Here is a 20,723-nt window from a genome sequence, read left to right on the forward strand (position 1 = left end):
AGAAAATATAAAAAGTCAAGTGCCCTGGCGGGTGGCAGTCTTAGGAGGTTGGGGGTGGGGGTAGGGATGGCACGCGCCTCCAGTCCGCCCCTGGAGGCAGTCGGCGGGACCGCAGGCTGGAGGCGCGCCGGCGTGATTCCGACCGCGGGAGCCGGGAGGAGGAGCCGGAGGTGGCTGCGGGGGGCTCCGGCCCAGGCAAAGGAAGGGCAAGAGGCGGTTCAGGCCGGGGGTGGCGACGGGAGGTGGACTGGACGCCCGGGGCGGGGGGTAGGGATTGGGTGAAGCGGTTAGGGGCCCCGCGCCCCTTGTGGAGTGAGCAGTTGTGGGGAAGTGTGTGTGTGTGTGTGTGTGTGTGTGGCGGGAGAGGGGGTCTTAGGCCTCTGGATGGTACAGTGAAGCCATCCTGTCTGTCTTGCTGACATCCCCATCTTCTGACTAATCGCGAAGCTGACCCCCGTCTCATCCCTTGGCCTGGAGAAGAGGGTGTCTCAGGGCCCAGGGAGAGGCGGGAAGGGACCGGAGGGAGCCACAAGTCTGCACACAGGCGGGGAAGAGGCGGGAGGGAGCCGCTCCGCAGGCGCAGGCGAGTGGGTGGGAAGAAGGGAGGGAGAAAGGGAGGAAGAGAGGAAGGAGGTGAGGCCGGGAAGATGCCACTGCCTGGGGGGCGGGGCCGGGCCGGGGAACGGGGAGAGCGACTGCAGCGGTGCTTGGTGGGGGCGGGGGCTGCAGTGTCACTCATTTGGGGGTCGGGTATGAGAGTCCAGGCTGGGGCTGCCACTAGCCTACGTCTTCCCGGTACCACCCAGGGCGCAGGGGCGGAGGCGGAGAGCCGGGGACTGCAGAACCTACCCCAGAGCGGGACGCGAACCCGCTGAGTTGGGAGAAGGTAAACAAGGGCCACGCCCCCTGCCGTCGCCCCGCGGGCGCGCACCCGCGGCTCCGGCCGCCGCGGGTACATTTCCACTCTCTCAGCGCTTCTCCCCCGCCGGACTCCCGCGCAGCCCTGGAGGAGGGAGCTGCCCCCGACCCAGCCCGCTCCCCCGGTGCCGGGGCTGCGCACCCTCCTCACTCACCTGGAAAGGGCGTCCCCCACCCCTCCAAATAACTGTGTTTAATTTGTGCAGAGCCTCAGCGCCCGGGAGCTGAGCACCGCTGCCCCCCGCGTGCAGCGCCCGCGTGCACCTAGCCCGAGAGGGGCGACAGGGCGGAAGGCAGTGGCCCCCGGAAGGTGTCTGGGACCCGGCCGGCTGCACGTGAGCCCAGCGCGGGGTCATGTGCACCGGCTCAACCCGGTTCGTCGCCCGGACGTGCTGCGTACCAACAAAATGAAACTCGGGGCGACAGGAGGGCAGTTAACTCTGGGTCCTCCGAACCCTCGTCCCCGGCCGCACGATCTCCCCTTGGCACAGGTCTCCCGCTGCAGCCCCTCCGCCCAGCTCGAGCCGCGGGGCAAGTTGCAGCCCCTGCGCGCCCCCGCCCGCCCGCGCCCCCTAGCCTGCCCGGGGGCTCTTTGCCGCAGTCATTAATAAAGAAGGTCGCCAAACTCACCCTTCCAAAAGTTGTTGTAGCATGCGCCCCTCTCAGCCTCCCCGCAATGTACTCTTTAAAACACGACTGACCAACATGCGCAATCTCTCTTCCCTGTGCTGTGCATCCCCCCTCCCCCCGCGCGCTGGCTTCCTAGAACAGGCAGCCAGCAGGAGAGAGAGGGAGCGAGCGAGCTAGAGACAGAGCGAGGAGCGCTGGCAGATCTGTTGCAAAAACACAAAATAACGCTGTGGAGATGCGCAGGGCCCATCGCTGGGGGCTGGATCTTACCTTGCTCTGTGGTGCCCTTCCGAGGGGCGCTGCCCTCGGCTACGCGCCGCGGCGGGGACCGGCGCGGGAAGGATGCTCCCGAAATCCGGAGCTCCAGGGGCCGGCGCGGGCGGGCGGGGGGCGCGCATCCATCCGGGGTCGCGGCGAGGGAGGCGACGGGGCCCGCGGCGTCCCCGGCCCCGCGCCTCTGCCAGGGGCGGTTCAGCCCGAGGGACCCGAGCCCTTGCCTTCTAGCAGTGGGCGCAAAGTAACTCCATGGACACTACTCACCCCCACCAAAAAATAGCTTCCAACTGCGATGGCCGCGGTCGGGACCATTCACCAACCCCCCTGTGTATGTTTCTGTTTCTTTTTAAACCAAGACTTCCTTGTGATCTCTTTAGAAAAAAAAAAAAAAATGTGTTGGGGTGGGGGTGGGGTGGTTGGGGGCGGGCGGGAGGAGCAAGGGAGGGGGAGTAGCCACTTTTTTCTTATTCAGTCCGAGCTCCACTCCTGACAACCCCCCTCCGTAGCCCGCCACCCCCCACCCCCCTGCGCCCAGTTGTTTGGCTTAAGAAACGGGTCCAGGTAGCGTTGCAGGCCTCAGGAGGGAGGGTGCCCTGCCGGGCTGCCAGCCTGCCTGCACCTCGAGCCCGGACTCCCCGCGGACTCTGGGGCGCCCCCAGCCCGCCCTGTCCCCAGGGCCGGGCCCGAGCGGCGGCTGCGCCCGAGCAAGTCCCATCAGGTCTGCTCACACTTCACACACTCACCCACATACCCCGCCCCTCCACTCTCTCACTCACACTTTCTGCTCACACCCCGCCCCCTTCTCGCCCCAGACCCGGGCGGTGCCCCCCGCAACCTTTAAAAAAAAAAAAAAAAAGGCAAGCTTATACTTAAAAAAATCTTTTGGCGCCATATTAATGACGTACTTAAAATTTGCCATTTCTCCCTGCGTCAAAAAGACGTTTCTTTGCAAATAGCCTGAAGGCGACACTCGCGGAGGGAACGAGGTTTGCATTGAGCACCCCGCCTCCCGGGGCTCCAGCGCTGGAAGACCCCCGCCCTAGGCCCTGCTCCTGGATCGCTGGTTTAAAATGCGAATCGAATAAAATCGCGTGGCGTTTTTACAGCCAGAAGTGAGCAGAAAGTGCTGGCAGGAGCGGAGGGGGAGGGCGCGCGCGGGTCTGGGGGAGGGGGTGCGGCCCCTCCCTCCCCCACCCCCCAGCAGATGGAAACTACCATCCCGGGCGGGGAAAACTTGAAATTGTGGGCGACCTCTAGAAAGGAGGGGCAGTCCATAGAGGGTCCCTCTCGGGCTCATCGCCCCCTCCTCCCGCCCGGGTGCCTCCTGGCACCCAGCTCTGCCCCGCATTTCCGGGGGGTGGGGAACGTAGTGATGGGTGGGTGGGTGGGTGGCTGCAGGTCCTGGCCCTAGAGGAGTTTGCCCCGGGGTATCCCCTTCCCCTTGCTTGTCCTTCCCATTCCCCATAAAGGGTTAAAAACAGAGGGGCAACTTCCAAGGGTTGGCACTTGGCGAGGAAGCGGGGCGCCCCTCTCCCCACCCTTCGCCTCCTCGCCCCTCCTCCTCCGGCTCCACTTCCCGACTTGACCTTGTGGTGCACAAACAGTGCGCTCGGATCCTCGCAGTTTCTGGAAGAAGAGCTTGTGCTCGCCAGGCAGGCGGACTGTGGGGCGGCTTGCGAGCGGTGGCGGGGCCTTGGGTCGGTTCCCAGAGCCGCGGGCCACACCCACTCAACCCATAGTGCCCGCCGCGCTCACCTTCTCTCGAGGAAGGAGCCCGGCTGGCCTCCTGGATGGGGAGGAGTGAGAGGCAAGCGGCAGCCTTCTCCCGATGCTCCCAGCTGGGGAGGAGGTGGTCAGGTCTCGGGCGGGATTTGGGGAGAGAGACCTGGGAGCCTGGCCCAACATCCCCAAAGCATCATGGCCAACTTTTTCTTCACCCTACCGTTTGGGCGCCCCTCAAAGATGATCCAATAATTTTTTCAGCTCACCTTTGGCTTTGAAGGCACATGGATGAGTAATGAACTGGGCCAGGAACCACCTTCCCTCTCCAAGACTGAAGGTTGTTTATTCTTTTTTCCCCCTCTGCCCCCTACCAGGGGAAGATAAATATTCAATTTACATAAGGTGACATTTATGTCACAATTAAAAAGATTACCCAATGGAATGTTGTGCACACATTTCTTATAGGAGAAATAAATCTAATAATAAACTCATAACAGGACAAATCTTCTGACAGGACTGATTGTCTACACAACAAAGAGGGAGATGATGGATGCTGAAATAAGCACTTTTGCAACAAGAAAGAAACAGGAGCTCAAGGGAGTCAGTTCAATATTTCTCTTCCTTCATTCACAAAGTCTGGGAGGGCTGGTCCAGCAAGATTGACAGTCTGTGTATCACCTCCCACTTAGCTTTAGCTCTCAGTGGTCAGTTAGTAGGATTTGCCAAAGCCCAAGTCAGCGACAGTGACAGGCTGTGGGCATGTAAAAAAAATGGTTAAATACTTGGGTTCTAATCCTGACCCTTCAGTTCAGAAGCTGCTTGATGTGGGCAAGTGAATTCATCTCTCTGGTTCTCTTTTTCCTCTTCTGTGGAATGGAGTGGTGGCAGGGTTCCTAAGGCCATGTGTACACATATACATATGTGTATATATGTACATATATGTATATATGTACATATACATGCCATGTGTGTAAAGCAGGGCCTGGCTCAGAGTGCACAGTGCACATTAGCACTTTCCCTGGTGCCTACCTTTTGGAAGGGTGAATGAGCCCTCTAAAAGCTCTTAATGCTAAAAAACTGGGGACAGTGATTTGTGTCTTACCCTCTATGAGGACATATACAAGATCTCCCAGTGTGGGCAAAAGGGAAAGCCAGAAGAAACTGTGACAGATGGTGGGCTTTGTGACCAAGGTCCAGATGTCAGTCTCAGGCACACATCTGAGGTGGGAGTGAAGGCACCGATTTACAGTGGCACAGTCCAAGGGGACTGCTCTGGTTAGGTCTAGTTGCAGAGGGTTTACATGCAGGAGAGGACTGGACATCCTCTTGGCCATCAGGATCCCACAAACCTTGGCAAGCAGTTAAAAAATGACCTAGAGCCCTAGCTGGTTTGGCTCAGTGGATAGAGCATCAGCCTGCGGACTGAAAGGTCCCAGGTTCGATTCTGGTCAAGGGCATGTACCTTGGTTGAGGGCACATCCCCAGTAGGGAGTGTGCAAGAGGCAGCTGATCGATGTTTCTCTCCCATTGATGTTTCTAACTCTCTATCCCTCTCCCTTCCTCTCTGTAAAAAATCAATAAAATATATTTAAAAAAATAAAAAATGACCTAGAGAGCCCTAGTGGTTTGGCTCAGTGGGTAGAGCGTGGGCCTGTGGACTGAAGGGTCCTGGGTTTGATTCTGATCAAGGCCCGGGTTATGGGCCAATCCCCAGTTAGGGGTGTGCAGGCGGCAGCCAATCATTGATTCTCTCTCATCATTTATATTTCTGTTGTTCTCTCCCTCTCCTTTCCTCTCTGAAATCAATAAAAAAATATTTTTAAAAAATGACCTAGAGAGATGGAAGAGGGAGGGAATGACCATTTATACAGTGCCCTATCTGTGCTGTATACTGTATATGCCATCCCATTTCATCCTCACAAAAACCCATCTTACCTATTCTGAAAGGTTTAGTAACTTACCAACAATCATGCGGGCTAGCAAGTGGTAGCAGAATTGGCACCTAGTCCAGCTGACCTCGAAGCCTATGTGCTTTCCATTTGCCACACTGCCAGAAATAAAAAGTATTAGTATTAATGGTTTGATTGAGGATGGGGGCCTGATTGCTGTACAGCAGGTAAGACAGAATCTTATGTGCAGCACCTTGATTCTGAAGTGATTCCCTGAGTCTGGGTATGACCCATGTCCCCTAAAACGTCCTTGGAAGATACTGCTTGTTTAGGACTGGAAGCTCCATCAGAATCCTTGGGTTCCTACAGCGCTCTGCTGTTTAAGGTTAACCTTGGAAATGTTAACAGAATGATAGCCACAAAGCTAATTATAACTTTTTAATGTTTACTAAAAGTCTCACAAATCATTAACTTTTTACAGAAAAAAAATAAGAAGAAACATAGAGTTCTTAGAGATATAATCACTCTTTTTCCCCCAACAAATATTTATTGAGTGCTTTCTGTATGCCAGGTACCATTCTAGGTGCTGGGGACACAGCACTACCATGGCAGACAAAAATGCCTGCTCTCATGGAACTTTCTAGTAAAAGGAGATACACAATTTGTTTATTTTTTAATATATATATATATATTTTTTATTGATTTCAGAGAGGAAGGGGTACTGAGAGAGAGAGAGAAACATCAATGATGAGAATCATTGATCAGCTGCCTCCTGCATGCCCCCTCCTGGGAATTGAGCCACAACCTGGGCATGTGCCCTTGAATGGAATTGAACCTGGAACCCTTCAGTCCTCAGGCTGAAGCTCTATCCATTGAGCAAAACTGGTTAGGGTTATACAATTTGATTAGAAAGTAAAAAAAAATAGCCCTAGCTGGCTTGGCTCAGTGGATACAGCATTGGCCTGTGGACCAAAGGGTCCCGGGTTTGATTCCAGTCAAGGGCACATGCCTTGGTTGCTGGCACGATCCCCAGTAGGAGGCGTGCAGGAGGCAGCCGATCAATGATTCTCTCTCATTGTTGATGTTTCCATCTCTCTCTCTCCCTCTCCCTTCCTCTCTGCAATCAATAAAAATATATTTAAAAGAAAAAAAAAAGAGAACTTGCTATAAAAAAAAAGTAAAAAAATATATGTCATGTTTGAAGGTAGTGCTGTGGAGAAAAATTAAGTGGGAAAGGAAGATAAGGGAACGTGGGGATGCAATTTAGAGTCCTCAGGGAAGAACTCACTGAGAAGGTGGCTTTTGAGTAAAAGGAGGTGAAGGAGTGAGCTATGAGATTTATGGGGAAAGAGCATTCTAAGCGCAGGGTTCTTAATTGGAGTCCACACATACCCCTCCCCTCCAGAGGTCTGTGTATAAAATTCAGGGAGTCTTGATCTTAGAAGGGAAAATATACATATATCTTTATTTTAAAATGCAGCATGCTCTTCAATTATGAATGCAGACAGCAAATCACAGCGATAGCAGCAGCACCTGTGGCATTGTTGCTAGTAGAAATCAGATATTTTCATATCACATTATAGTTGTTGAAAATATCTAAAATATCACTATACTCATCACTACTTCAAAATGCTGCTAGCTCTTATAATTTGATGAGTTAATAAGAAACATAAAATACTATATTTCACATTTTAAAATATTTTGAGATTTGTATGTCAATATAGTTTTCTTTATTATTTACATAACTTATTTTATGGATTTGAAGATGTCATACTCAGAGGGAGTCCATGGCACAAAAGAAAAGGTTGAGAGCCACTGTGTCAACTGAGAGACCAGCAGGCGCAAAGGCCCCGAGGCAAGAATGTACTTAATATGTACCTGTACAAAGAAGAGTTATAGAGGGCATTATTAGACATCCGGCTTTTCTAGGAGTAATGTGAACAGTTTTGAGCAGAAGAGTGGCATGATGTGCTACCGGATTGTAAGGGTTACTCTGCTGCTGGATGGAAGACAGACGGAGGAGCAAAAGCTGAAGCAGGAAGACCAGTGAGGAGGTCACGGAAGTTAATCAGGTAAGAGCTGATGTTAACTTGGACTATGGCGGTAGCAGTGGAAGTGGTCAAATTCTGTATATTTTGAAGATGGCTCTGACAGGATTTGTTGATGGGGTGTGAGAAAACCAGAAGTCAAGGATGAGGACAAGAGTTTTGCCTTGTGCCAATGGAAAGATGGAGCTGTCAGTAACCGAGATGGGGGAAACTGTGGAAGAAGTAGGTTTTGGGGGAAGATAAGGAGTTCAGTGTTGGACATGTTAAACTCGAGATACCATTAGACATCTAAGTGCAGCCATCCGGTAGGCAGCTAGAAATGGTGGCCTCAGCTCAAGGGCAAGGTCTGGGCTGAAGATATCATTGATAGTGGTCAGTAGGTGGAAGGTGTTTAAAGATATAAGGCTGTTTGAGATCACTAAGGAGGTGAGTGTAGAAAAAGAAGTGGTTGCCCTAGCTGGTTTGGCTCAGTGGATAGAGCGTCAGCCTGCGGACTGAAGGGTCCTGGGTTCGATTCCAGTCAAGGGCACATGCCCAGGTTGCAGGCTCAATCCCCAGTAGGGGGAGGAGGCAGCCAATCAATGATTCTCATCAGTGATGTTTCTATCTCTCTCTCTCTTTCTCCCTCTCTGAAATCAATAAAAATATATTTTAAAAAAAAGAAAAAGAAGTGGTCTACGGATAGTACCCTTGGGCACTGCAAGGTTAGGAGGAATCAGCAAGATGTTAAAAAAGAAGTATCCAGACATTTCTCCAAGGAAGAGATACAAACGGCCAATAAGCACACAAAAAGATACTCAACATTACTAATCACTAGGGAAATGCAAATCAAAACTACAGTGTGATACCACCTCATACTCAGGGTGGCTAAGATAATAACAAACAAATAAAGCAAAACAAAAACACAGAAAACAACTAGAGTTTATGAGAATGTGGAGAAATTAGAACCCTTGTGTATTATTGGTGGGAATGTAAAATAGTACAGCCATTCCTCAAAAAATTAAAAAATAGAATTACCTATGTTCCAGCAATTCCATTTCTGGATACATTCCCCCCAAAATTGAAAGCAGAGTCTTGAAGAGATATCTGTACACTCATACTCACAGCATTATTCACAATAGCTAAAATGTGGAAGCAATCCTGGTGTCCATTTGATGGATGAATGGATGAGCAAAATGTGGTATATACCTCCAATGGAATATTATTCATCTTTAAAAAGGAAGGAAATTCTGCAATGTGCTACAGCATTAATGAACCTTGAGGTTCTTACGCTAAATGAAACAAGCCAGTCACAAAAAACATAAATACTGTGTGATTCCCCTTGTATGAGATATCTAGAGTGGTGACATTCATAGAGACAGAAAGTAGATTGCCAAGACCGGTTTGGCTCAGTGGATAGAGCGTCGGCCTGCGGACTGAAGGGTCCCGGGTTCGATTCCGGTCAGGGGCATGTACCTGGGTTGTGGGCACATCCCCAGTGGGGGGTGTGCAGGAGGCAGCTGATCGATGTTTCTCTCTCATCGATGTTTCTAACTCTCTATCTCTCTCCCTTCCTCTCTGTAGAAAATCAATGGAATATATTTAAAAAAAAAAAAAAAAAAAGAAAGTAGAATGTGGTTGCCAGGGGCTGGAGAGAGGGGGGAAATGGGGAATTATTGTTTAATGAGTCCAGTTTCAGTTTTGCAAGATGAAAGAGTTCTGAAGATGAATGGTAGTCATGGTTGCACAATAATGTGAATATATTTAATATCACTTAACTGCACACTTAAAAATAGTTACAGTAATACAATTTATGCTATGTCTATTAACCACAATAACAAAATGGGGGGGGGGCGTGGAAGGAGAAGGAGGAGGAAGAGGAGGAGGAGGAAGAGGAGGAGGAGAATCCAGAGAGGTTAGAAGCCAAATGAAGAGAGTTTCAGGAGGAAGGAAAGGTTCAATGTCCAAAGCTGCCAAGGAGTCAGGTGAGATAAGGGCCGACAATTATTGATCATTAGGTTCATCCAGGTTGAAGTTACTGGTGATCTTGACAATAGCTATATCAATGAATGACATGAGCAAAAGTTTGATGGAGTGGGTTCAAGAGAAGGTAGGAAAGTTTATAGTTGTTATAGCTTGTTCCAAGAGTCTACCTGAAAATGAGATGTCCTCTGAGTATCTGTTTATAGAGATGGATAATTATGTATCTGTAGAAATTCAATCCAAACAACTTTTGTTGAGGATCTCCCAGGTTTTAGGCATGGTAATGGATGCTGCAGACACTGAGAAAAATAAAACACATTCACTGCCTTCCAAGACTCCACAAGAATGATATAGCAAACGTTGGGAAAACGTGAGATACACACAAAATGATATACATGGTTAAATATACACAGTCAGCCAGGGCATCAATTTTTCCAGCATAATAGTAGACAATGTGGTTAAAATTGTGGATTCTGGATTTGGGCAGTCTTGGGTTTGAGTCCTATCTCCACCATTCACCTGCTCTGTGATTTTGCACAAGTCAGTTAATCTCTCTGTTCCTTAGTTTCCTCTGTAAACTAGGGATGCAACAATTTCCAAACTTTAGTGTGCCTGGGATGTTTGTTAAAAATGCAGACTTCTGCCCTAACCGGTTTGGCTCAGTGGATACAGCGTCGGCCTGCGGACTGAAAGGTCCCAGGTTCGATTCCGGTCAAGGGCATGTACCTTGATTGCAGGCACATCCCCAGTAGGAGGTGTGCAGGAGGCAGCTGATCGATGTTTCTCTCTCATCGATGTTTCTAACTCTCTATCTCTCTCCCTTCCTCTCTGTAAAAAATCAATAAAATATATATTTTTAAAAAATGCAGACTTCTGGGTCTCATCTCCAATGGGTCTCATCTCCAAAGTCTCATGGCAGTCTGAGTAGGCCAGATCTACATTTAACAAGCACCTGGTCATGTTGATGCCCTTGGCCTTGAACCACACTTTGTAAAAGACTGAGAACTTATCCACATGATATGGCATCGGCCTGGCACTCAGTAATTGCTCATTTAACAATATCTGTTCTTCCACTGGAAACAAAAATTCTTCTAATAACTTGTAATTGATGTCCAGAAACAGAAGTCCAGCATACCCTGAACACGTTGAATAGAGAAAAGAGCACAAGAATTGTTCAATATTTATTCATGGAATATTTACTGAGTGCCTACTATGTTCTAGACCAGGCATGTCAAACTTGCAGCCCGCAGGCCGCATGTGGCCCACAACGAATATTTTTGCAGCGTGGCCAATATAACGGTATGTGAGAAACGTTTTAATAAAAGTTTCCAAAAAAATTTCATAACTTAATTTTTACAATATCCTGTTATACATAATTATTAATAATGAACTACAATATTCGCTAATGACTGATTACTATAATCCTGTTGCATTCATTTCCCTTACATGCCTTACACGCAGGCGCACCATTTCTCTCCACTAATAATATATTTTAGCAGCCGATATTTTAGCAGCAAATATTTTAGCAGCTGATTGCCTGCCATGTCATTAGTCTTGTACTGACTTATTTGGTGTGCGCAACAGGAAATATTTCGCTTTTGGAGAACAAGAAAAATAGGTTTATTTACGTTATGCTTATTAATTTGTGCAGTTATTCAATGTCTGGTAAGTTAATGTTCAAGAAAAAAATACTAATTTTTATTAAAATGTTCTATTATTTTATGTTAACGATTATACATTTATTTCAGCCCTTTGTATTCAGCATGGCTCTATCAAAATAAACCTACGTTTCTATGAAAATTGAAGCTTTTGTTTTTTTTGTGGCCCACATAAACTTAAACCTTGTTTATTTGGCCCGTGTTAGCCTTTGAGTTTGACATGCTTGTTCTAGACAGTATTCAAGGGCTGGGGATACAGAAAATATCTGACTCAATAATTTGTCTGAGTCATCAGGTAGGTAGAAGCCCCAAATGTAGTTTGCCACATCTTAGCAGCCAAGTGAAAAGTCCTATGTTTAATCACTAGCTGCTTCAGGTCGTACTTGTCCAATGTTAACATGCACACAGTTACCTGGGATCTGATTCAAGTACAGATTCTGATTCACTATGTCTGGAGTCGGGCATGAGAATCTGCATTTCTAATAAGCTCTCAGGTGCTGCTGATGCTGCTGGTCACAAATCACACTTGAAATATCACCGTTTTAGAGTGTTAGGAAAACTGGATCACTTGCCCTTAGCATCGGAGTGCCTGTAGACATCTGGGGAATCCTGAAGGGAAAACATGAAATCTGGGAAGACTGCACTGATGCAGGTGTGATTCGCTCACACTTTCTTCTGTCTCCTCTGTTTCTGGAATCCAGTCCTTATCCTCTCACATATGGTCAATGGCATTAGGTGGCCTCCTCTAAGGGAGAGAGACATTCATTCTGTTGGTCATTTGGTAAATTTTTGCTGGCTGCCTATCTATGGCAAGCTCTGTGCAAAGCACATACTTTGGCATTCAATAGAGTACTAATCCAGCAGCTTCCGCCTCCTAGGCTCCAGGCAGGGGCTGCAGCAGGGGTTTGGGATAGAAAGAAAAGCTGCCCAGGCAGTATCTGTGGCTGAAGACACTGCCCTGGCAAGACCCAGCCTTGGCTCTTTCGGTGGTGCACTGTAAATGCATGCCTGGGAGAGGCACCCCTCTGCAGTCTTTGCCAACTGGTTTAGGACGGTACGGACCAGCACCAGGAGATGTCTGGATGATGTGCCAGCCAGGCCACCTGTCTCTCCTCAGACTCTCAGACCCAGCCCAGTGGCCACAGATGGCAGAAGGCAATGTAGATCCCTGGGGCCTCCAAATGCCTCCCCGGAAACTGGCGGCAGACAGTAACTCCAGCCAAGTCAGAGCCTTGACCAGAATCTAAGTGTGAGACATCCCACTCGGAGCTGAGGGACCTGGCCTAATCCGATAACCACCAAGAACCAAAGGCACTGGCTCCAAGTCAAGTTGAGCAGTTCAAGCAAAAGCCTTTCACCCTTTCCCAGGGTTTCTGATAAACCAAAGCAAATCCTCCCCCCTACCCCACCCCCCAATCTAGCAACCTTACAGAGACCGCTCCCATGCATTTACTGAGGGTAACTTGGTTTTATTAAAAACTAGAGGCCCAGTGCATGAATATGTGCCTCGCAGCCCCGCCTGGCACCCTGCCTTGGCCTGGCACCGCCCCCTCACCTGCTCCACCATACCGGGTGGTGGTCCCACCCCCTGCCGCTGCCATTGGTCACTGTCTGCGGGGGGGGGGGGGGGGGGGGGGGGCGATCAGGCCCCGCTCACACCTGCCTTGGCCTGGCGCCACCCACCCGCTCACCTGCTCCACCATCCCGCTGTGGTCTCGTTCTCATCAGGGCCTATCGGGGCCCACAGCACCTCCACTGTCGCTGACACTCGCCATGTTCCGTGCCGCCCCTGGTGGTCAGCACACGTCACAGCAAGTGGTCAAACTCCCCATTCTCCCGGTCAAACTCCTGGTCGAACGACAGCCCAAGGGGACAATTTGCATATTAGGCTTTTATGTATAGAATAGCACACATTTAACAAGCACCTACAGAAACAAGGCTCTATCTTAGGGCAGATTTGTCTTCAAGGAACTTAGGCCCATTTAGGAAGATAATTCCATAAGCATATGAAGGTAGTCAAGGTAAAACAAGCCATCTTGGGAGCTGTGGTGGTACAGTTAGGGCGTTTCTTGAGAAGGCCATCGATGGACCTGCATATAGACGCAGTTCAGGTGAGATGGAGGGTGAGGATGTTCCAGGGAGACGGTGATGTCTGCGAGGTCCATAGCAGTGCAGTGGGGTATAGAACACAGTGCTAAGAGCTGGTCCTCGGTGTTTCCTGAAGAGGGAACTGCCCTTTGTACAAGAATAGATACTAGTACGCTGCCCGTGGGTGAAAGTGAGCCCTGAAGTTCCCCAAGTTGAAGGGGGAGATGAGAGCGTGCAGTCTATTTCCAGGAATCTATGTAGAGAGACCCTCTGATAGGGCACGAGAAGGTTTAAGAATGTTAGTACATCACTGTAACAGTGAAAAACTGGAAACAGCTTGAATGTCCATCACTAGAAAATGGGGTAAATAAACCCGTGTAAAAAGAAGAGAAAAAGAAGAATTGTTGTGTTGTTTTGTGTGTCTGATGTACAAAGAGCCCTAATAAAAGTGTGAAGTGAAAAAGCACATTTCAGAATACACAAATATTGAATCATTTTATTGTACACCTGATAATAAAGCAAGTTTCTGGCTATATGCACAGTATAATCCCATTCACATTTTAAAAATACCTACAAAAGTCTACATTTTTATCTCAACACAGACACACAGAGATATGTAATTTCATAGAAAAAACAAAGTGTTTGGAATGATAGCCATCAGACTGATGACTGGTTGGTTGCCTGTGTTGGAGGTCGGGGAGTGAGGTTGGGAAGGGGTGAGGGGCTGGAGTGGGGGCTATAGAGATGGAGGGGACGAGCTGACTGTGGTTGTTGGAGGAGCCCCAAGAAGCCCTTTGCATTTGGGCAGTGCTGGTTGCCCCACGGGTGCTTAGACTTCTCCTGGAATAGAAGCATTGTTGGGGTGGAGGGACTGCTCCCTGAGCCCAAAGATGGGCTAGAGTGCCATCCTGGAGGGCGGGGGCAAGAAGGCTGCCCTCTGGCTCAGCTCAGTGCTGACTGGGTGGCCTGGCGCCTGTTTGGCCCTCTTTGGGCCCCAGTGGCAATGTCCCTCTGGGCTTATCTAGCTGGCCCAGCCTGAGATTCTTAGTCCTTCCAGAGCCTTCTCATGGAGGCTGAGATCCAGCAAGGCATGGAAAAGCCCCACTTGGCCTGTGGTCTGCTGGGACTTAGGCTTGGGCCAGGCAGGGACTGGGAACCATGTGGGAAGAGAGAAGTTTCTGAGTAGCATGGCCTCCTGTGGGGGCTCCCTCCTCTGACAGGGGAGTACCATTTCTTCCCAACACTTCAGTTTGAGGATATCTGGCCCAGCCTGGCTCCTTTAGGGAGCAAATAAGGGGATAATTTATTACCTGATGGGCTCTAAACAGTTAATGAAACTTACTAAGTGAGGGTTCTGAGCTGGGGGAGAGAGGTGGAGACTGCTATAGGCCTGGGCTTGGGCTCTGGGCCTAGGGATGTCGGTGTGAGCTGTGCATAGGTGCAGATCTGTTCTGCATACAATTCCTATGGTTGTTCTGAGCTAGCTTCAGGCTACAGAGATGTGTTATATGAGGCCTCTGCCCTGGGATACCACAGGACAGGAGAGGGGCATACATTGGATTTAGATAGTAAGTGGATAAGATCCAGGCTCAGTGTGGAACCAGAAGCAGCAAGGCCAGCTGGCCCCGCGATTCCTCACCCCAGTCAGGGATTCCTTAATGGTGTCCTGGCCTTGTCCAGCCTCCCACCACTGGGAAGGGCTCCAGGGTGCAAGGTGGTTGCTTGGGAGCCTCTTGCAGACACTGGGGAGTAAGCTGTTCCTCCCTTAGGGCTGTGGACAAAGTGACTTGTGAGCCTGGGCTGGCCTTGGGTATGTAACTGCTGGACATCCAGGACCTGCAGCTCTGGCTGGTGGCAAGCTGCTTCCAAATGTGCTGGGTTTCTAGCCAGCCCCAAGGAGAGGCTTGGACAGGAATTGGCACTGGATGCTTGTGCAATGGAGATGCTTGGAAACAAGGACATTCTTGTTGAGCTGATCCCCACTAGGCCAGCTCCAAGCAGATTACCCACTTAGTGCAGTTCCTCTAAGAGAGTTCTACCAAAGGAGAAAACCCTCATTACCCTGGCAACCAGCTGGGTCAAGAGAGGCAGATTCCTTGGGGGGCAGAGCGAACTGTGTTGGGCAGTGGGGACTTCTCTGGAGAGCCTCTATTATTGGGCATCTAACCTCTTACCTCTCTGTTCCACAGAAGCCCTCAGAGTTCAAGGAAAGGCCAGCAGCTCTTAGGTGTCCAGGCTTCTGGCTGGCCAGGCTGGGAGGACATGCCCAAGAAAGAACAGGCATCATTCTTGCCTCAGAAGACCTCACAGCCAAGGTGAGGAGGTGAGATTCCTAGACTGGAAACAAGATGAGGGAGATCATGAGTCAGTGCTGAAGTGTCTGCTTTGGCCCTAGGGGTGGGAGTGGGGAGGAAATGAGGGAGCCAGGAAGGAGCCACTATGTGGGGGAAGAGGGAAAAGAGAGGGCACAAATACGCTTGTGTGTGCACATGTGCATTTGTGTGTACCTACGTGTGTGTGTGTGTGTGTGTGTGTGTGTGTGTGTGTGTGTGCTGTGTGTCTACATGTATCCACTCATGCCAGATGTCACATCTCTGGAGGCCCCATCTTCTGTGCTACCTGCCCAGTCAACCTAAAAATAATTTCCATTTAACTTTAGGATTTGTTACTTGATGTAGAAGATGCTTGCCTAGCAGATATACTTTTGTACCCACACTTTATCTAAGATTGAGTTAAAATGAGCCTGCATTATTTAGGCATACACAGGATGGCTAGTAAGCAAAAGGCAGACTAGAACAGCCCAGATGTGGCTGGAAAGTCCATATAAAAATGGTCCATATATGGATAACAAATTGGAAGTATGCATGGATTGGCAGAGATGGCATTGATGGTGATGATGATGATGATGATGATGATGATGAAAAAGGACCCAATATGGCTACTGGGGGTGTCATCAGCCTTTTATCTCACCCACATGACATAGAATTGGACACATGGCAAGCACTCAATATTTACTTAATTTATTTGGAGACATTAAGAAAGAATGTTCACATATATGACACATGTGAAAATATGAAGCTTGATAATTCATAATGATAGACTGAAGTATCTTTTCTTAAATCCTCACCTGAGGATATGTTTTTCATTTGTTCTAGAGAAAGAGGAAAAGAGAGGGAAAGAGAGAGAAACATCGACCAGTTGGCCTCATGCATGTGCCCCAATTTGGGATTAAATCCACAACCTGGGTACGTGCCCTGACTGGGATTGGAACCCAAAACATTTCAGTGCACAGGACAATGCTCTAACAACTGAGCAACACCGGCCAGGATTGAGATTGAATTTAAAAGTCAGTTTATTAGCTAGAGGGCTGAGGGGGGATTCAATTTTCAAACTGAAAGATTAAATCCATGGAGGAGAAATAGATTGATAAATAACTTGTTGAGACTTGATGAAGAGGTAGGAAGAGAGATAAATTGTGGCCAGATGACAGGTCAATAGATCATATAGGTAGATAGATAGGAAAACAGAATTGTAGCAATAGCGTGAGAGAGAAAGGTAAGGATGAGAGAGACACTGTGGTAGACAGAATAATGTCCCCCTAGGATATCTATGTTGTGCTCCCCAGAACCTGGACTATGTTATACTTACATATAGCAACAGAGGCTTTGCAGAGAGGGTTAATTTAAGGATGTTGAGATGGAGAGATTATCCTAGTTATCCAGGTGGACTCAATCTAATCTCAGGTCCTACCACTGACCTCTTTTTTTGTTTTTTGTTAATTCCCACCTGAGGTTATGTTTCCCTTGATTTTTAGAGTGAAAGGAAGGGAGAGAGACAAACAGAGAGAAATATCGATGTAAGAGAGACACATCCATTGGTTGCCTCCTGCACACACCCCGACCAGGGCCAGCCTGCAACCGAGGTACGTGCCCTTGACCGGAATCGAACCCAGGACACTCTGTCCACTGAGCAAAACTGGCTAGGGCCCCACTGACCCCTTTTTCACCATGTTCCAGTCTCCCCTGCCTTCTTTCCAGTTCTTGATCATACCAAGCTCATTCCTACCTCAGGGCCTTTGAGCTCACTGTTTCCTCAGTCTCTTCCTTTTTATCACTCAGATCTCACTTCAAGTGAGAGGTGCCTCCCTGCTTCCAGATTTTTGTCCTAAAGCCTTGGGTACGCTCTGTTCCTGGGGACTGGCTTGGGGCAACGGGATGTCCAAGCTCCTAGTCTGCTCTGGCTGGCACTAACCCCAGCCCTGGGTCCCACCCAAGGCTGTGGGATGGAGCAGTGTGCATGAGTCATCGAGCCACAGACACAGTCCCCTTGTTGGAGGGACCTGAGCAATTATGTTGTGGCAAACTCACAGGGCCAATGGCCCAATTGAAAGGGGAGGTTAGGAATTTCCCCAAGTCATTCAGACTCACATAAGGGCAGGAGGGGACTGGAAAGTGGAGGAGCTGGGAAGTGGCCTGTGTGGATGGTGCTGTTACCTCTCTGGTTGGCTCTGTGCCCACCCCAGATAGGCCAGGCTGTGGAGGAGTAGATGGCTCATCCCAGTCTGAGGGCCTTGGCACTCTCGACTACTCCTCCATTTACCACCTCACATTGACTGAGCACCCACTGTGGACCAGGTCTATGCTGCCCTACTGCAGGCCAGACCCTGCCCTGAGGAGCTTACAGTCTAGGCAGGGATGTAGGCTGGCCAGCAAACCTTACAGATCTACTGGACAAGGGCTCAGCGTGAGGTTACACAGAGAAATCGCCCTCAACTCCGGCTCATGGAGCAGGTGATGGGACTGGAGCTGGTGAGAGGGCTCGCTGGAAGGAACCAGGCGGAAGGGTGTTCCAGGCAGCAGAGCCAGCCTGGTGTGGCAGTCTCCTGCGGCTGCCATAACAAAGTATGTACCGCAAACTGGGTGTCTTAAAAACAACAGAAATGTGTTCTCTCGCAGTTCTGGAGGCTGGAAGTTCAAAATCAAGGTGTTGGCCATGTTCCCTCCAAAGCCTCGAGGGGAGAAGCCTTTCTTGCCTCTTCCAGCTTCTGGTGACTCTGGGCATTCCTTGGCTGTGGAAGCATAACTCCAATCTCTGCCTCCATCTTCACGTGGCCACCTTCCTTCTGTGTCTGTTGTCTCTGTGTCTTCATGCGGGGTTCTTCATGTGCACCTGTGTCTGTGTCCAAGTGCCCCTCTTCTTACAAGAATTCAGTCAAACTGGATTAGGGCCACCCCAATGGCCTCATCTTAACTCAATTAAATCTGCAAATACCCTATGTCCAAATAAGGTCACATTCAAATGAGGGGTATTAGCACTTCCATATATCTTTTTGCAGGGACACAATTCAACCCCTAACGGTTAACGCTTGGGGAGGCATGGAGCTCAGGGCCAGAGCTCTCCACCTAATTGTTCACAACCTTTGTATACATTTTCCCTGGGTGGCTCACTAGTCCTTACCCCTGCCTGGCATGTTCCCACCTCCAGACCCTTGCTCCCACAATCCCCTTGTCCACACCATCCCTGCCCAGCCTTCTCACTGCGCCTGGATGTCCCCATGATAGGCACTCATCACCGCCAAGGCAGAACCATCCCACACCAACAGCTCTGAGTGCTGGATGGTCCCCCTTGCTTTGGCCACACTGTATGCCCCAGGAGCTCCCTGTCTCCCTGCTCCCACCACTTGGGGCCCCATTGAGCTCACGCGGCCCCTCTGGTGACCAGCGCTGCAGTGGAGCACTGCCAACCTGAGACAATTTGGATGGCTTGCAAAGGGCCCCTGACCCAAATCATCTCCCTCACCCACCACTCTGGGTCAGAAATTCCACCACTGGCAAGTTTGACAGCACCCACCCCTGATAAAGGCAAATGCCCTGAGGGGAGACTTGGCCAGGAGTAGCTTGATAGGGACTTGCCTCTGGAGCCTGCCAACCTGGTGCTATTTCACTCAAGTCCTATAGGAAACTTGCCTCTCAGGAGCAGGAGGGGCCGAAGAAGACAGGCTATTCTGCAGAGCCTTGTCCAGGGTGCAGGCTGCGCGGTAGGGGAAGCTGAGGGCAGCCCCAGTGGCCTAGTCCTGCCCAGACAGAGATGCACTCAGGCGCCAGGATATGCACTAAGCTCAGCCTCTTCCTTCTCTCCCACCCGCCCTCCTTTGTTCTGCACCTCCTGGCAGAAGAACCCCCCTCCACATACTCCCAGCAGCTGGGCTGTTAGTGGCCTTTGGACTAGGGAAAGACAGGGGCCTCCCAGGGCCCACACCCAGGCTGACACTCACAGGGAGTAGGGAGAGGCCCAGAATTGTCATTCCCTGGGCACAGTCCCACAGTGTCCTCACCCGGCCATTCCTGTTGTGCCTTTCTCCAAGGGGAAGGAGCTGGGGACAGGGAAGGGGCGGGGCCCATACCTGGAGGGAGGCATGGTGCTGCCCGTGGCACTCAGTCCACAAGGGCCCATGGACCTCACACTCTGCACGGAGGCTCCCTGGGCTGCTCTTCCTTTTCTGCCAGGAGAACTGGAGAGTAGGATGGGGGGTTGTGCTCACCACAGAACCCCAAGGGTCTCCAAAAGGCTCATTTGGAGGGGAGAGCCAGCCACATCGAGGAAGGAACTATTTCAGTTTGCCATAATCAAGTCTAGCTCAGGGCTGCCCAAAATAGTCAGGTAACAGAATCTAAGTGTCTGCAAAGATGGTTTGGCTCCTGAGGCCTGGGGTCCAGTGTAGGCCCAGGTTGGGGTCAGGAGGGTGGCTTCAGCCACTGCACACAGATTCCAGGCCCCCTACCTCCTCCTCAAGGCTTCAGCCCCTAGTAGGTCTTTAGATAACGAACCCTCTAAAACCCCCACTCTTACCAATCCAGTCAATGCCCACATAGCAGACATGAACAAAATCCTTTTTAGATGAAGGGCTTCATGCAAAATTTCATGGTGCCCCAGAGAAGGTAAGGAATGCTTAGGGGTTTGGCTGAGCCTGGCTTTGAACTTGCTGCTCACGGAGAGAAGGCATCTCCAGGCCTAGCCTGAGCCTATGTTGGGGGTTCAGTCAGTGGCCTGGGTAGCTGGGTTGGCTTCTTTCCCCAGAATGGTCTCTCTGCTTGGTTTCTGAGGACAGCTAAGTTGGCGGTTGCCTCCACTCCAAGAAGCACACCCTGTTAGTGACTCTACGGGCCCCTCCTGGGCTTAGTCCTCTGCCCTCATTGTCCCCTCCTTTACAGGGGAAGAGGGAGGCACCCAGGGCATGGCATGGGTCCTGTGGCCCACAGTCTGACTCCTGAGTGTGGCACCAATGCTGGGGCAGGAAGGAGCAGACAGAGACACCCAAGGGCACCTCTGGAGCAGGGGTGGCTGCCTTTGCTCAAAAAAAGTGAGTGCCCAGGGCCTGCTCTGCAGCAAAATCCTGCTGTGTGTCCACTTTCCTCATTAGGCCCTCTGAGGCAACCTGAACAATGCGTGAGGGTGATCTGCTTGATCAGGGCACGACCCACACAGCAAGCCCCACACTTCTAAGTATGTTCTGGAGGTCCTTATGCAGCACC

At 50.3% G+C, this 20,723-nt stretch overlaps 2 protein-coding genes and 2 long non-coding RNA genes across 8 annotated transcripts in view; 1 reads left to right on the top strand and 3 right to left on the bottom strand.

The window, feature by feature from the left end:
- Positions 1 to 1,547, top strand: part of LOC106696766 — a 3,091-nt gene extending 1,544 nt beyond the window's left edge. The window contains exons 2-4 of the mRNA XM_023752173.1: positions 159 to 206; positions 807 to 886; positions 1,125 to 1,547. Of these exons, the coding sequence (XP_023607941.1) occupies positions 159 to 206; positions 807 to 886; positions 1,125 to 1,526 (530 nt within the window). The 3' untranslated portion in view covers positions 1,527 to 1,547. The remainder of the gene's footprint in view (positions 1 to 158; positions 207 to 806; positions 887 to 1,124) is intronic.
- The window catches only part of JADE2 (jade family PHD finger 2), a 50,673-nt gene extending 47,063 nt beyond the window's left edge, over positions 1 to 3,610 (bottom strand). For 2 of the 5 annotated variants that reach the window (XM_006086586.3, XM_014453905.2), the window contains exon 1: positions 1,819 to 2,231. The gene's annotated coding sequence lies outside the window, so the exon portion shown is untranslated. Of the gene's footprint in view, positions 1 to 1,548; positions 1,688 to 1,818; positions 2,232 to 3,410 lie in introns of those variants that run through there. The other 3 variants (XM_006086587.3, XM_006086588.3, XM_006086584.3) reach the window with 3 other exon arrangements.
- A 1,896-nt stretch (positions 3,611 to 5,506) lies between these two features.
- LOC111825486 lies at positions 5,507 to 9,636 on the bottom strand. The gene is made up of 3 exons (XR_002828669.1): positions 9,616 to 9,636; positions 5,689 to 5,826; positions 5,507 to 5,593 (listed from the first exon to the last, which is right to left on the bottom strand). It is a non-coding gene; the product is annotated as an uncharacterized LOC111825486 (long non-coding RNA).
- A 2,041-nt stretch (positions 9,637 to 11,677) lies between these two features.
- Positions 11,678 to 20,723, bottom strand: part of LOC106696767 — a 64,098-nt gene continuing 55,052 nt past the window's right edge. The window contains exons 2-4 of the long non-coding RNA XR_002828668.1: positions 15,366 to 15,528; positions 12,795 to 12,951; positions 11,678 to 11,848 (exon numbers count right to left, since the gene is read on the bottom strand). This is a non-coding gene — a long non-coding RNA (uncharacterized LOC106696767). The remainder of the gene's footprint in view (positions 11,849 to 12,794; positions 12,952 to 15,365; positions 15,529 to 20,723) is intronic.

Source organism: Myotis lucifugus, unplaced genomic scaffold (assembly GCF_000147115.1).
Source record: "Myotis lucifugus unplaced genomic scaffold, Myoluc2.0 scaffold_28, whole genome shotgun sequence".
NCBI classification, from domain to species: Eukaryota; Metazoa; Chordata; class Mammalia; order Chiroptera; family Vespertilionidae; genus Myotis; species Myotis lucifugus.